This window comes from Solanum dulcamara, chromosome 4 (genome assembly GCF_947179165.1).
Source record: "Solanum dulcamara chromosome 4, daSolDulc1.2, whole genome shotgun sequence".
Classification (NCBI taxonomy): domain Eukaryota; kingdom Viridiplantae; phylum Streptophyta; class Magnoliopsida; order Solanales; family Solanaceae; genus Solanum; species Solanum dulcamara.
This window is the reverse complement of record NC_077240.1, coordinates 36,540,516-36,552,894: the sequence shown is the minus strand read 5'-3', so window position 1 is coordinate 36,552,894 and position 12,379 is coordinate 36,540,516. Positions and strand designations below refer to the sequence as shown.

Here is a 12,379-nt window from a genome sequence, read left to right as displayed (position 1 = left end):
CAACGACTAAACTTTCCATTATTCCCAAATCTCATAACACCTTTCATGGGTGAAAATTTCAAATACACCCAATCATTTACCTTAAATTATAACTCTATTCTCCTAACATCAGTGTAACACTTCTGACAACTTTGTATAATTTTCAATCTCTCTTGAATAAGCTTCACCCTCTCCATAGCTTGATGAACCAAGTTTGTCCTTATCAATTCAGCTTCACCAACTTCAAACTAACCAATTGGAAATGTACATCTCCTTCCATGAAGAGCCTCATAAGGAGCCATTTGAATACTCTAATGAAAACTATAGTTGTAAGAAAACTCAATAAGAGGCAAGTGGTCATTCCAATTACCTTTGAAGTCAATGACATAGGTTCTCAACCTATTCTCAAGAGTCTGAATTGTGCACTCTTCCTGATCATTTGTCTGAGGATGGAAAGTGGTACTAAGATTCACCTTTGATCCCAAACCTCTCTGAAACGACTTCCAAAATTGAGCAGTGAACTGAGTGCCTTTGTTTGAAATGATAGACAAGTGAACTCCACGCAATCTGACTATATCTTAAATGTACAATCTTTCATAATTCTCTACTGAATCTGTAGTCTTAACAGACAGGAAGTAGGCTGATTTGGTCATCCTATCCACAATCACTCAAATGGAATCATGATGTCTGCAAGACTACGATAAACTTATAATGAAATCCATATTGATCATCTCCCACTTCTACTTTGGAAACTCTATATTTTAAGCTACACCACAAGGCCTATGATGCTCAATATTGACTTTTTGGCAATTTGGGCACTTGGAAACAAAATCTGTTATGCCTCTTTTCATACCATTCCACCAATAGATTTCCCTCAAGTCATGGTACATTTTAGTAGAGAACAGATAGATTGAATATTTGAAGCTATGGGCTTCTACCATTATTCTATCTCGAATTCCATCAATATTCGAAACACAAAGTCTAACTTGATACATCAACACTCCATCTCCCCTTTTGGTGAAAGCCATCATTTTCTGTTTATGAACATCTTCTTTAAATTGAAGTAAGATAGGGTATTGGTATTGTTTTTCCTTCACCTCAACAACTAGAGAGGACTCAACCCCATTCTGAATAATAACACCTCTCTTAGTAGAGTCCATAAGACGAATTCCCAAACGTGCTAGTCTATGCACTACTTTAGCCAATTCATTCTTTTTCCCCTAAACATAAGCAGTACTTCCCCTGGGCAACCTACTAAGAGCATCAACAACAACATTAGCTTTAACTGGATGGTAGAGAATACTTATGTCATGAGCAACCCAATCTATCTTCTCTATCTCAATATCAACTATTTATGACTAAACACACACTGCACGCTCTTGTGATCAGTGAACACAGTTGCATGCATACCATAAAGATAATGACGCCAAATCTTAAAAGTAAATACTATCATTGCCAACTCTAGATCATAAATTGGATAATTTCTCTCATAGATCTTAAGTTGTATGGAAGCATACGCTATAAATTTATCTTGCTATATCAAAACACAACCCAGCCAACTCTAGACGCATCACAATAAATAACGAAACCATCTATTCCCTCGGGTAGGGACAAAACTTGAGTAGTAGTCAATCTCATTTTTAACTCTTGAAAACTCTTCTCACAAGAATCGGACAATTAAAACTTAATCTTCTTTGATTCAACTTAGTCAATAGAGATAATATGGATGAAAATCCCTCAACAAACCTCTTGTAGTAACCAACCAAGCCCAAGAAACTTCATATGTCTGTCGGAGATGTAGGACTGGGCCAATTCTTAATAACTCCAATTTTATGTGAGTCTACTCGAATACTATCACCAAAAATAATATGGACTAAGAATGCCACATATGAAATCCAGAACTCACATATAAAAAACTTAACATATAACTAGTCCTTAAGAATTTAGAGAACAATTCTGAGATGGTTGACATGCTCCTACTCATTTCTCGAATAGATCAGAATGTCTTTGATAAACACTATAGCAAAATTATATAGATATTGCTTGGACACTCTATTTATGATGTCCGTAAATACTGCAGGAACATTAGTGAAATCAAAGGACATTACTAGGAACTCATAGTGGCCATACCTAGTTCTGAAAGTTGTCTTCAAAATGTCACTTTCTCTCACTTTTAACTGATGATAGCTTGATCTAAGGTCTATCTTAGAGAAACAAGTGGCACCCTGAAGTTCATCAAATAAGTCATTGATTCTTGAAAGAGGGTACTTGTTCTTTATTGTAACCTTGTTTAATTGATAGTAATCAATACACATTCTAGGTAACCATCTTTCTTGCACGAATTGGATAGGAGCTTCTGAAGGTGAGATACTCAACCTAATGAATCCCTTATCTTAAAGGTCTCTCAACTGCTCTTTTAACTCTTTTAACTCTTTTAACTCTAGTCAAGCCATTTTATATTGTGGAATAAAACTAGGCCGAGTATCGGAAAAAATATCTATTCCACAGTCCATCTCTCTATAGGGAGGGAGTCCAGGTAAATCCTCAGGAAAACTTCAACAAACTCACTCACAACTAGAACTGACTAAAGGGATGGTGTCTCTACAGTGTCATCTCTAACTCGACCAATGTGGTAGATATACTCCTTAGAGACTAAATTTATGTCCGTAAGGTATGAAATGAATTGACCCTTAGGCAAAGTTGTACTACCCTATCACTCAATAACTGGCTCATTTAGAAACTAAAATTTGACACTCAAGTTCTACAATCAACTAAGACATGACAAGCATAAAACTAGTATATGTCGAGAATGACATTGAAGTCAACCATGTCTAACTCAACTAAGTCTACTGATGTATCATTATGATAAATAGAAATAATACAATCTCGATGGACTCTCTTAGCTTGAATAGACTTACCAACATGAGTAGAAACAACAAATGGTTCTAAGAGTCATTTAGAAGGATCCCAAATTTAACGGATATGTAAGGAGTTACATAAAATAGGGTAGCACCTGGATCAAGTAATGCATAAACATCATAAGAAAAGAATCAAGGCATACCAGTGACAACATCTAGTGATTTCTCTTGGTCTTGGCGAGTAGCCATAACATACAGACAGTTTGGAACTCTTGTTTCTCTTGAAGTAGGGCCTCTCTGATTACCGTTGTTTTGTGGTACCGCTACAGAAAATTAGGCTTTGTTATCCTTATTACCTTACCTGTCTGATGGGCAATCTCTCATAAAGTGACCCATCTAGACACACTTATAGCAACTATTAGTTCCATCACGACACTCTCCCAAATGTAGTCTACCATACTTACCACAAGGTGGCTTGTGTGAAGAACTTTGGACCATTCTTCCATTAGACTGAGAGCCTTGAGCTCTAAAATTCTGGATGCCATGAGACTTCTGGTCATTCTGATTGTTCGTTGTAGGTGCACTAGCTGATGATGGTGCATAACCAGAAGACCTTTTCTGAAAAAAGGAACGGTTGTCATTACTACCCTTTTGATTGCTAGACTCATTACTTGTGGACTTATCTTTCTTTCTCTGGTGCTCCTCCCTATCCTTCCTTTTGTTCTCCTCAACTTGTGAGAATACACCATGAGCCTAGAGGTGTACATATATGAAATTAACAAGGTTGCCTAACACTTCTTCTTCACATGCCTGATTAGGCTAGGAACAAACTTCCTCATCTTCCCTCACATCAGGAACCATTTCGGGAGCATACCTAGACAGTTGGATAAACCTGAGGTTATACTCCTTCACGGTCATCCCTTCTTGCTTCAAATTAAGAAACTCCTTAACTTTTGATTCCCTCAGCTCTCGCGGAAAAAAGTGGTCTAGGAATGTATTTTCAAACTCATCCTAGACTGTAGGCTCAGCATCCCCACCTCGACTTTTCTCCCACTGGTTGTACCAGACATTCATAAAATCCTTCAGCTGATAGGAAACAAGTTCAACCCCCTTTATCTCCGTAGCATGCATTGCATTCAGGATCTTTCACATATCATCAATAAATTTCTTAGGGTCTTCTTCAACTTTGGATCCGGTAAAGATTGGTGAGTTCATCCTCAGAAAGTCTCTCATCATCATAACAACAGATGAATTTTGAGAACTAAAGCTAGGCATTGGAGTACTCTGACATCCATACTGGGCAGCCATCAATTGGGTGAGCATCGAAAGTTCTCCTTTGAATTTAGCCATAGAGGTCATAGCAGGCTAGGCAGTTTGTGGAACCTTTTGAGTTCCATTCTCATTCTCAATTGCTCGGGCTCGATTCTGGGTTTGCATTTTGAATGATGGTGGAATCTTATTCTCTACAACGTTCCTCTGGCTCATAGTATGTTTTGAAGATATTATTTGAAATTGTAAAAAAGTATGAATTTAGAAGGAGATTTCATAGAGTTAAACTCTATAAAACGAACTGGAGTATAAAATAAGTGAAACAATTCTTAAAGTCCTGTAGTCTCCCTTTTATAGATGGATTCTACTAGACTCGGCTTTATAGATATTCTTGGACTCTTGAACTCTGTGCTCTAATATCAAGTTTGTCACACCCCTACTTTATACCTTAGGTGTGACCAGCACTCAGAAACAATTGTTGGCTTCCAAGATAACCCTTGGCCTGACTAACTCACTAAGTGGAACACTTAACTCATAAAAATAGAACTCATGATGGGCATGCAATTTATAAATGTGTATGTTTAATTTAAATCCCAAAATATAACTTTGTAGAGAATGCAACTTAATATTTTCCAAACACGAACTCAAATGAATAAAACTAAATAAACTCAAATATTGTCTAACTAATCAGTGAAGCCTCTAAATTAACTCGGAATGGGTACTAGGAAAGGCCTACCACTTTCTAAAATACTAATAATAAATGACTAAATGTAAATGACTCTATAGCTCCTCCGAATGTGAAGAGGTCTTATCAAGGCTAGGTAGAAAACTAATCTTCAACTATGCAGTTGTTGAGGATCTCTATCACTTGTGTCTGTATCATAAAATGATGCAGCGCCAAATGGCGTCTATATATGGAATATACGATATATGAAATAGCTGAAATAAAACTTACCTAAAGATACTCAACTCAAATAACTCAATTTTGAAAATAGCTCAACTTAATAAAGCATGCAATATATGTAAGAATTCTTTAAAAGATATGAATAAATAAGTGCAACTCAATGTATAAAAATTTAATATGTTACTCTTGGGGAGTTTTTCTAATTGACAAACATCACTTATGAACTACGTGATGATATAATGCATTATTGTCATTGCCACAACCGTCCAATACCTTTCAAGGGTAAGGGATGCATCTCATATCATGGATCTAATAAAAAGTCCTTTGGGACTATGAGCAGTCACCCGAATAAACGACACGATAACTACGTAATTTATGGGGTTCAAGTTGTTTTACACTCTTACTCAAATTGACGCTCAATACTACTCCCAAAATATATTTGTTATACTCATATCTCAAGTGAGTGTATGTAATCAATTAACTCATTTAGTCTCATTGGACTTAGATCAAAACTCAACTCTTCTCAACTGATCTCTTCTCATTAAAATAGATATAATTTCAACAAATGAAGGCATTTAAAATCATAATTTGACTTCCAAACTCAATCTCAAAATATATGTTTAAATGCATCAATGCTTAACTTATTTAGACACAATAATGTCCGTGCTCAAATTAATTAAGATACTTCTCAAAATTCAACGCATGCTCAACTCTTTCTCTGTTAAAAAATAAAACAAATTATTCTTTAAACTTAAAATAGTGCATAAAATACTAATAAAAAACTCAACTAGGATTCACGTGAATGCAAACATGAACAAATATCTTAAGAACACAGCTCATGAAAATCATCACAATGTATTTATATACACAAAGAACCTAAAATTAAGTTATATCATAACTCAAGAATTCAATTTAACTGGCTTGAAACTCAAAGTCAACTCAACTTGACTGAATGAAGATGCAGGGCATGAGGAAGAACTTAGTTCAATGTTGTGACTAGCCTTACATACCTGGAAGATTAATGATCTAGACAAAACTCAAGGAAATTGGTTGAAACACTTGAATCCTATCTTCTCTTCTCTCTAATCATGACTCTCAAATATTCTAAGTAATAATGAGAGAAATGGCATGTTGGGTACTGATAAGGGAATAATGTTAGTCCAAATGTCTTGCATTTAATTTGAAAAAAGTAGGAAAAGACTAATTTACCCCCACTTAAATACTGATCGAGGTAACCTAGGGCCTTCCTACGAACTGTAGAGCTTTATACATACCATAGGTCAGTTGTAGGAACTTGTGTCCAAAATTAGACCTCGCTTGTTCCTATCTTGGTAGGTATACGACCATACTTCTACGGGTTGTAAACTTAAGGATGGTTCGTAAAGACCAATCATGGAACTCGACTGGGTTTGGGATTCGAGACCACAGACCCCTTCCTATGCTCGTGTAAACTCCTATTGGTCCTAACCCCTAATTGTAGGAACTTCTACACATTCCATTAGATACTAGAATATGACACTAAGGTCTATGATCGATCCTAGGGGTCGTAGAACGATTAACGGTTTGTAACCCCCCATTCATATGAACTTATCTTAAATCTGAATTTTTTTCTAAGTATTGGATGACTCTACGAGTCCCACCTATGACTCGTAGAAACTCCAACGGGTTGTACATCCCAAATTTGGGCCATTAGATAGTCCATTTTCCTCAATTTCTCTTGCCTTCTCGGCATTTATCTAAATTAAAATAGCATAGGATGTTATAACTTTGAACGACTCCCGAGCTTCCATTGGGGTATTTTCTCAACTCCAAAATAAGATGATTTGACCATTGCTAGTGTATCATGTTTTGTTCTCCGCATTTATGGAGGTCTAGGAATTTGGCCTCTGTGGGTTTAGGATGGGCTCAGCATTCATGAAGTGTAAGGCGTTTGGACACCGAATTCACAAGCTGGGCTCTGTATTCTGGAAGGGTTGGTTAATTTGACATTTGCATTTGTAAACCAACTACTGCATTTGCAAAAAGACATTTAAGCTATCCACCGTATTCGCAGACAGGTTCCCACATTCGCGGAGGCTAATTGACTGATAGTTAAATATTTCATCCTGTTTTCAACATGCTCATCTCTCAAAGAACAACTTCCTTGAGGCGATTTTGGAGCTCGTTTCTTGAAGGTTTTTAGTTGAAATTGTGGGAAATTGTTAGGGATTGCGTGGACATGTTGTGAGGGTCATTAATCTTTTATTAACTCATAAGTTTCATCCAATATTCTCTCTTCATTTCCATTTTTAATCTTTCTTGATCTTGATCGTAGAGTGATGGATTTGAGCTCATTAATGCTCGGATTGTACCTCTTTTTTGGGGCTCAAGTTTCTTGAGCTAGTTGGAACCATGTGATGGAGTCCATTTTGTGATTTTGTGCGTAGTTTCCAAGGTCTAATTTTTACCCAATTTTTGGATATGAAATATTTTATTGCAATATGAGTATCATTTTGCTTGTTTTAATATTCTCATCACTAATTTGATAGTGTCACATCATTCAGAGGCCCTTCAGAAAGGAAAAACTCTTGAATAGTGGTTTAAGTGTGGTTTCGATCTTAAGGTAGAATATGATTTCTTTATTTTAGAATTTTCTTAGTTAGATTATATATATGGAGTAGCATTGATCGTTAGGAAGGCTTTAGGTTGAGGTCTTTGGTTTGCGTGATTCTTAAACTATAATCCTGGCCATTTTTGGGTTATTAGCTTAGTGTTTAGTTGAGAAGCCTTAGTTTAGGCTGATTCTTAGATTTAATTGTTGAGTTAAGATTCTTAGAATGCTTCTAGGTGGTTAAGACTTAGATTTATGCGTGTTGGTTTGGTTTGGTTGTTTGTGTGACTTTTTGTTACTTTCGAGCTTTGATCATCTTACTATTATATTTGTGGGTCTGAGGCCTTGGACTTGGACTGGCTGGAGTTTCAAGTTAGTATGATTTTACTGTGATGGATGTCTACCCTATTCTTTTGTGGTATGATTGATTTAAGATCAACTTCATTGTATTTTGTATGAAATCATGTACATGTCATCTGCATTTGGTATGTTTTGTATCTTGAAATGAGGAAATGATGTATTTTAGACCCGTAAATATTTTCAAAATAGTTTTTCACTTGTTTTCAACTGTGAGAGAGCAGGTTTTTATTTATTGAAGGAAATTCGGGTTCTAAAAGAAAATGCTCTATTTTTTAGGTTTTTCTTTTGCATTTTAAAGGGGTTGTTATCGTGAACTTGTCGATTCTACTGGCAAGGTTTAAGTATTTTGTGGAAAAGTGGCTTTTTCTGAGAAAATGAGGAAAAAGGAAGAAGTTTTCTTTAAATGTGTAGGCTCCTCCGATTTTTGTTAAAGTAGGTACTATTTTACTTTATATTATGGGCTTGTGGAATAATCTCGAGTTGTACTTCCTACATATTGCATATGTTGATAAGATTTGGTGGCCTACAAACTTAATTTTAGGTTTCAGAGAAAATAGTCAAATGCCCCTTCAATTTATTACCAAAAATTCAACTACACACTTATACTTTACGGAAGTTCTATAACACTTCTAAACTATTTTAAGGTGGAATAAATTACCCATTAAATGTTGAGTTGACACAGAGAGTGCATTTAACTCTCTTTGAGAGAGTGAGAAGCAAAAAGCCATGTAAAAAGTAATTTTATTAGATTTTTGTTATAGTTAAATAATTTATATTTTATTTTTCCATTTAATTATTTTTTTTAAAACAAAATGACCTCCACTTTAATGGAGGTAAATGGTAATTACTTTTCCTCACCCACTTCCATGGTAAAGAAGAAACATCAGCCAAAATACTTCTATCTTTGATGGATTGACTATGCCGGTGATGGTGAGGAAATAATCGACGCAGAAGAGGAAGCCAAAAAACTAAGAAGATGAATTTGTTGTCAAATTTTTCCGAATTTTTTTTCATCTTAGTTTACCTCACTTTTCATCTTTTTCATATATACAAATCAATATTTCAAATTGCCCAAAAACAAACATTAGATCTGTAACTTTATTTACATCTAATTTTCTATCAAAAAAAAATAAAAGAAACCCAATTTCTTGTTCATCCTTTGCAAAAAGGTTGATTTTTTTTCTTCAATCCATTTGATGAATTTGTATTTTCAGCAATACTTTTTTGTTTGAATTCATCATTAGAAGAAGATTCTTGATAAGATTTTTCAAAAAATTGACCCTTCTTTTTGCATTTTAGCTTCTTTAGAAGAATCTTTAATATTATTTTAATGGTGAAAAAATAGTGAAATGTGATTAAAAGAAGAAGAATGGGGAAGAAAGTAAATCAAAAACAAATATAAACAAAAAATACACATGTTTAATATGGGTTGGTGCGTGTGTTTCACTGCACGCAACAAATTTGGGTATTATATTTTATGGTGAAGTTAATTTCATTTTGAAATAGTTTAGGGGGGTAATAGAACTCCCGTAAATTATAAATGTGTAGTTGAGAATCCAATAATAGATTAAGGGGGCATTTGACTATTTTCTCTAGGTTTTATGATTATTGCATCCGTAGTTTAGCTGAGGTAGGTTCGTTAGTTGCCCTAGGGGTTCCATGGGACGACCATCAAGACAATTCCAGAATTTTTTACCTTATTCATGAATTCGTCACATTTATATTGCATCGACTTGCTTGTTGTTTGTATGTTATTGGTTGACTTGTACGGTATGGAATTGTAGCATTTGATTTCTCCACTTTCGGTGGTGTATGTTAACTTCTAGTTACTTATTGAATTGTATTGTTAGTACTATCATGTTTCTTACTTTTATATATATATATATATATATATATATATATATATATCGATCAACCTATTATGCCTACTAAATTTCCCCATGTTATGGTACTCATACTACACTTCTGCATCTTTTCTAATGTAACTTCTAGTACGAGCCACCCTTGTTAAGTATCGAATCTCACGTGATCGTCACAAACTTGGATCGTGGTGAGCTCCTAACGTTTGAAAATTTGCTACTTTCCTTATTTTGTATCTGTCTATATATTTTGTATTTTGATGAGATAGACTTGATGTGCATCGTCTTTTGATACTAGATGCTCTAGTACCAGTGACACAAGGTCGGGATTGAATTCCTTATATTGTTTGGTCTTTCTCAGTCACTTTTGGGCCTGTTTTGTATATTTTGTATCGTATTTACATATCTATTCTATGAGCCATATTATATTCTTCTATTTCTGCTTTCGTGTATTTCTTTCCAGTTATTATTGTCTTCTGCTTTGGGTTTTGGCTTGCCTACTGGAGTTTATAGTAGGCATCATCATGGCCTGATTTTAGATCGCGACAATATGGTATTAGAGCTTTAGTGCACTGGTCTTACTAGTACGAGAACAAGAGCCTAGTATAGTCAGACACTAAATTCTTTTGAAGTGAATTCGCCTCCACTATCGGACCTTAATACTTTTATTTCATAGCCACTTTCTTTTTCTACAAGTGCTTTGAAATTTTTAAAAGCAACAAAAATTTCCGATTTTTGCTTCAAGAAATATACCCAAGTCTTTCTACTGAAATCATCAATGAAGAGTGGCTTGGTTGCTCTTGACATGGATTCTTTAGGAAAACTGCTCCTTGCGTGATTTCCAAAAAGACAAGTTTCACATAACTGATTGGGATGGTTGATAGATGGAATCCCAGCAACCATTTTCTTGTCACCCATCGATCAGAGTACTCCAAAATTCAATTGCCCAAATCGCATGTGCCAACACCATGAGTCATCTTGCATATTAGCCTTCAAACACTTTGCATCAATGGTCTTAATATTCAAAGGAAACAACCTATTCTTTGCCATATTCACTTTTGCAATTAAGTTGTTACTTGAATCTCTAAACTAGAGATGCATATTTTTCATATGAATATATCCTTTTTCAAGAAGTTGACCCAAACTCAAAATATTACTTTTCAATTTTGGCACATAATAAACCTAATTAAACAATTTATGGCTACAATCTTTAGAAGATATCAAAATTGTATCTATCCCTTCAATTTGGACCTTTGAGGTATCTCCAAAAGGCACATTACCTTTCATCGTCTTCTTTATCTCCACAAATTTGTCTTTGTGTCCACATATGTGATTACTTACTCCATTGTCCAGATACCATGAACTACAATTATTTGTATCTTTTTCTTTAAGTGTCATTAACAGTGTTGACTCATCTTCATCTTTGGTGTTGTCGAGAAGGTTAGCTTTCTCTTCAACATTGCTATGATATTCCCAAGAATAATGTCCAAGTTTTTGACAGTTATAACACTCAATTTTAGATTTGTCATACCTCATTTCATAGGTACCTTGATAAGCTCCACGTCCTCTACCTCCTTGTTGTCCACAACCACGACCTCTGAATGATTGATAGCTTTTATCTTCATTGTTGAATTTGTTAATATAGCTTCTTCCTCTTCCACGACAACCACAACCGCCACGGCCTTGCCTTTGTCCATTTCCTCTATAACTTTTTACACCTTTTAGATGTTTAAAGGATGTTTGAGTTTTAAGAAGTTGCTCTAGTGACTCTTCTTTTCTCCTTTTCATCTTTTCTTCATTGGCTTGCAAAGAAACTTCTAATTGTTCTACTGTTACAGAGCCTAAATCTTTAGACTCCTCAATAACAAACAACACATAATCAAATTTAGGTGTTAAAGAGTGAAGGATCTTTTCTACCGCACGCACATCATCTACTTCCTCCCCGTACCTTCTTAGTTGATGCACAACGGCCCTCAATCTTGAACAGAAATCCAAAATGGATTCTGATTCTTTCATTTTTAAAACTTCAAAATCAGCCCTTAGAGTTTGAAGTTTTATCTTCTTTACTTTATCAACTCCTTCGAGAGAATTTTGTAAAATCTCCCAAGCTTCTTTTGAGGTGGTTGTATCAGCCACCTTCTCAAACATGCCATCATCCAAACACTGGTGGATGAGAGTGAGGGCATGTTGATCTTTTTTTCTTGTCTTTAACAAGATCTCCTTTTCATTTTGGGACAAAGTTTCCTCATTAGCGGATTTTGTATACCCTTTGTCAACAATGTCCCAAACATCTTGAGGGCCAAGAATGACTTTCATTCATAGACATCATTTTTTATATTTTTCTTTTGTATGACAGGGGTATTGAAAGGACAGTGGACTATTATTTGTCATGGCTCTGATACCACGATGTTGGAAAAATGATATCTCACTCAGGATAATATCACACTAAATAGCAATAACGAGAGAGTAACAACGACACCAAATATTATAAAGGGGTAAATATGATACAATAATAGTGATGACAACTTGGTAGTATCAAAATATGACTACTCTTTTATAA

The 12,379-nt window shown here is 35.1% G+C and overlaps 1 protein-coding gene across 1 annotated transcript; it reads right to left on the bottom strand.

The window, feature by feature from the left end:
• Positions 1-11,001: 11,001 nt before the first annotated feature.
• LOC129884194 (uncharacterized) lies at positions 11,002-11,835 on the bottom strand. Its single transcript, XM_055958535.1, has one exon. The coding sequence runs from the start codon at positions 11,833-11,835 to the stop codon at positions 11,002-11,004; it is 834 nt and encodes a 277-aa protein (XP_055814510.1).
• Positions 11,836-12,379: the final 544 nt, after the last annotated feature.

Coding starts and splice junctions, on each gene's coding strand:
- LOC129884194 (XM_055958535.1), bottom strand. CDS start 11,835: ATGAAAGAATCAGAATCCATTTTGGATTTCTGTTCAAGATTGAGGGCC.